At 46.2% G+C, this 2,037-nt stretch overlaps 1 protein-coding gene across 4 annotated transcripts in view; it reads left to right on the top strand.

The window, feature by feature from the left end:
- The window catches only part of LOC112141728 (copine-4), a gene marked incomplete at its 5' end in the record, with an annotated part of 32,483 nt that overhangs the window by 13,082 nt on the left and 17,364 nt on the right, over positions 1-2,037 (top strand). For all 4 annotated transcript variants that reach the window (XM_036210874.1, XM_036210875.1, XM_024264878.2 and 1 more), the window contains 1 exon segment: positions 1,086-1,184. In XM_036210874.1, coding sequence (XP_036066767.1) covers positions 1,086-1,184 — 99 coding nt within the window.

Here is a 2,037-nt window from a genome sequence, read left to right as displayed (position 1 = left end):
GATGGATGATGGATGATGGATGGATGGATGATGGATGATGATGGATGGATGGATGATGGATGGATGATGATGGATGGATGATGGATGGATGGATGGATGGATGGATGTTTTCAGTCATTTTTTGCTCTTTCTCTTCTATTTCACTAATGATTTTAAAACATTTACAATAATTTAGTTTAACGTAAACAGAAATAATCACAAACCACATTTTCTTTTAGGTCTGATGTTTTTTGGGGCTACAGAGATTCTTAGATCAGCTCAGAGTTTCTGGTTGGTTCTCCTCAGTCGGTTCTGATGTGACCCGACCATCATTCTCCCTAAACGGATCAGACAAACGTTCTGAGGAAAACGGAAGGAAGATCTCTGCCTGCATGTGGGAACCGCTGTGTTCAGATTCCCATCAGCCAGAGGCCGTTCCAGCGTGACACGTTTGTCCTCACACACACAACAGTAACATGCACACACGTGCACGCCCACACACACACTACAGGGGCTCTGGCAGAGTCCAGAATAAAATCATGGAAACATGAACCCAGCAGACTGGAGTCACTTTGTGAGTTTCTGACTGAGTTCCTCTTCACCTCCTTCCATTCATTTTTCATGAAGTGAGCCCGGTTGGAATCCCGCCGGTCCTGGTTCTGCGGCTCTGATCCGTCCTGCAGGTCTGGGGGTTTCCTGCAGCTTCTGCCGTTCATGTCCATCAGGAGCGTTTCATTAAAACTTGTAAGAGTTTCAGGAGGACTGAAAGTTAACTGATGAATAATGGAGTAACACTCCTGACTGATGCTGTTAACGGGGCTTTTATTGTGAAGGGTTCTCTGAAATGACTGCTTTTATTTACTTTATTTACTATTCAATAAAATAAACTTTGATCACAAATTCATTCCATTTAAAAAATGACTTTTCATTTGCAAACTCTCAACATGTGATTAACTGAATTATTCATCAGCTTCATTTAGTTTTCTGAACATTTTCAGTTAATGCAGAAAATCTAAACACAAAACATAAATTGACTTTGATCTGAATGTTTTCATGTTCTGATCAGTTTATATGTAAACAGGACTCATGTGTCCCCCCCCCCACAGTGCACGGTCTGGGACTGGGACTCCAACGGGAAGCACGACTACATCGGAGAGTTCGAAGCTTCGTTCAAAGAGATGAAGGGAGCCATCGACGGACGACAGGTGAGCCCCCCCGCTCCCAGCTGATCTCCTGCAGGTACCAGCCCCCCCCCTGCACAATCAATTTCATGGCTGAGTGAGTGTCAGGCTGAGCGACAGCACGACCCCCCCCCCCCGACATGGAGGACAGCCCAGCAGGACCTGACACGGAGAGCCGAGCTGACAGCCGCTCCATCCTGCTGCGGCGCCGAGTTTCAGGAGGGAAGACAGTCACTTCATTTACTGAGGACGGATGTTCCTGTAAAATCACCTGGGGGGCACAAACAGGTGTGGGGGGTCGTTTCCTGCCTAAATGAATGTGAACATTCAAGGAAGCGGCTGCAGAGCTAATGGTCACATGACCCTCGGATCAGAACCATGCTAGACCAAACCCACATGACTATACCCCCACTACCGTGCAGCACAGCTCCTCTGAAGTGACCCTCCTGACCTCCTCCTGCTGAGCAGAGAACACACGTCCAGCGTCTCAGTGACGATGGGATTGTTTTTAACAATTTCCTCTGATGAAGTCTTCTGTCCTGCTGCTGCGCTGTGAAGGTGTGAAAGTGTGAAGGTGTGAAGGTGTGAGGGTGTAAAGGTGTGAAATTGTGAAGGTGTGAAGGTGTGAAAGTGTGAAGGTGTGAAAGTGTGATAGTGTGATAGTGTGATAGTGTGAAGGTGTGAAAATGAGAAAGTGTGAAGGTGTGAAAGTGTGAAGATGTGAAAGTGTGAAAGTGTGAAAGTGTGAAGGTGTGAAAATGAGAAAGTGTGAAGGTGTGAAAGTGTGAAGATGTGAAAGTGTGAAGGTGTGAAGGTATGAAGGTGTGAAGGTGTGAAAGTATGAAAGTGTGAAAGTGTGAAGGAGTGAAGGTGTGAA

This window comes from Oryzias melastigma, unplaced genomic scaffold (assembly GCF_002922805.2).
Source record: "Oryzias melastigma strain HK-1 unplaced genomic scaffold, ASM292280v2 sc00270, whole genome shotgun sequence".
Classification (NCBI taxonomy): domain Eukaryota; kingdom Metazoa; phylum Chordata; class Actinopteri; order Beloniformes; family Adrianichthyidae; genus Oryzias; species Oryzias melastigma.
The sequence above is the reverse complement of the archived record's forward strand: the minus strand, read 5'-3'. Positions and strand labels throughout refer to the sequence as shown.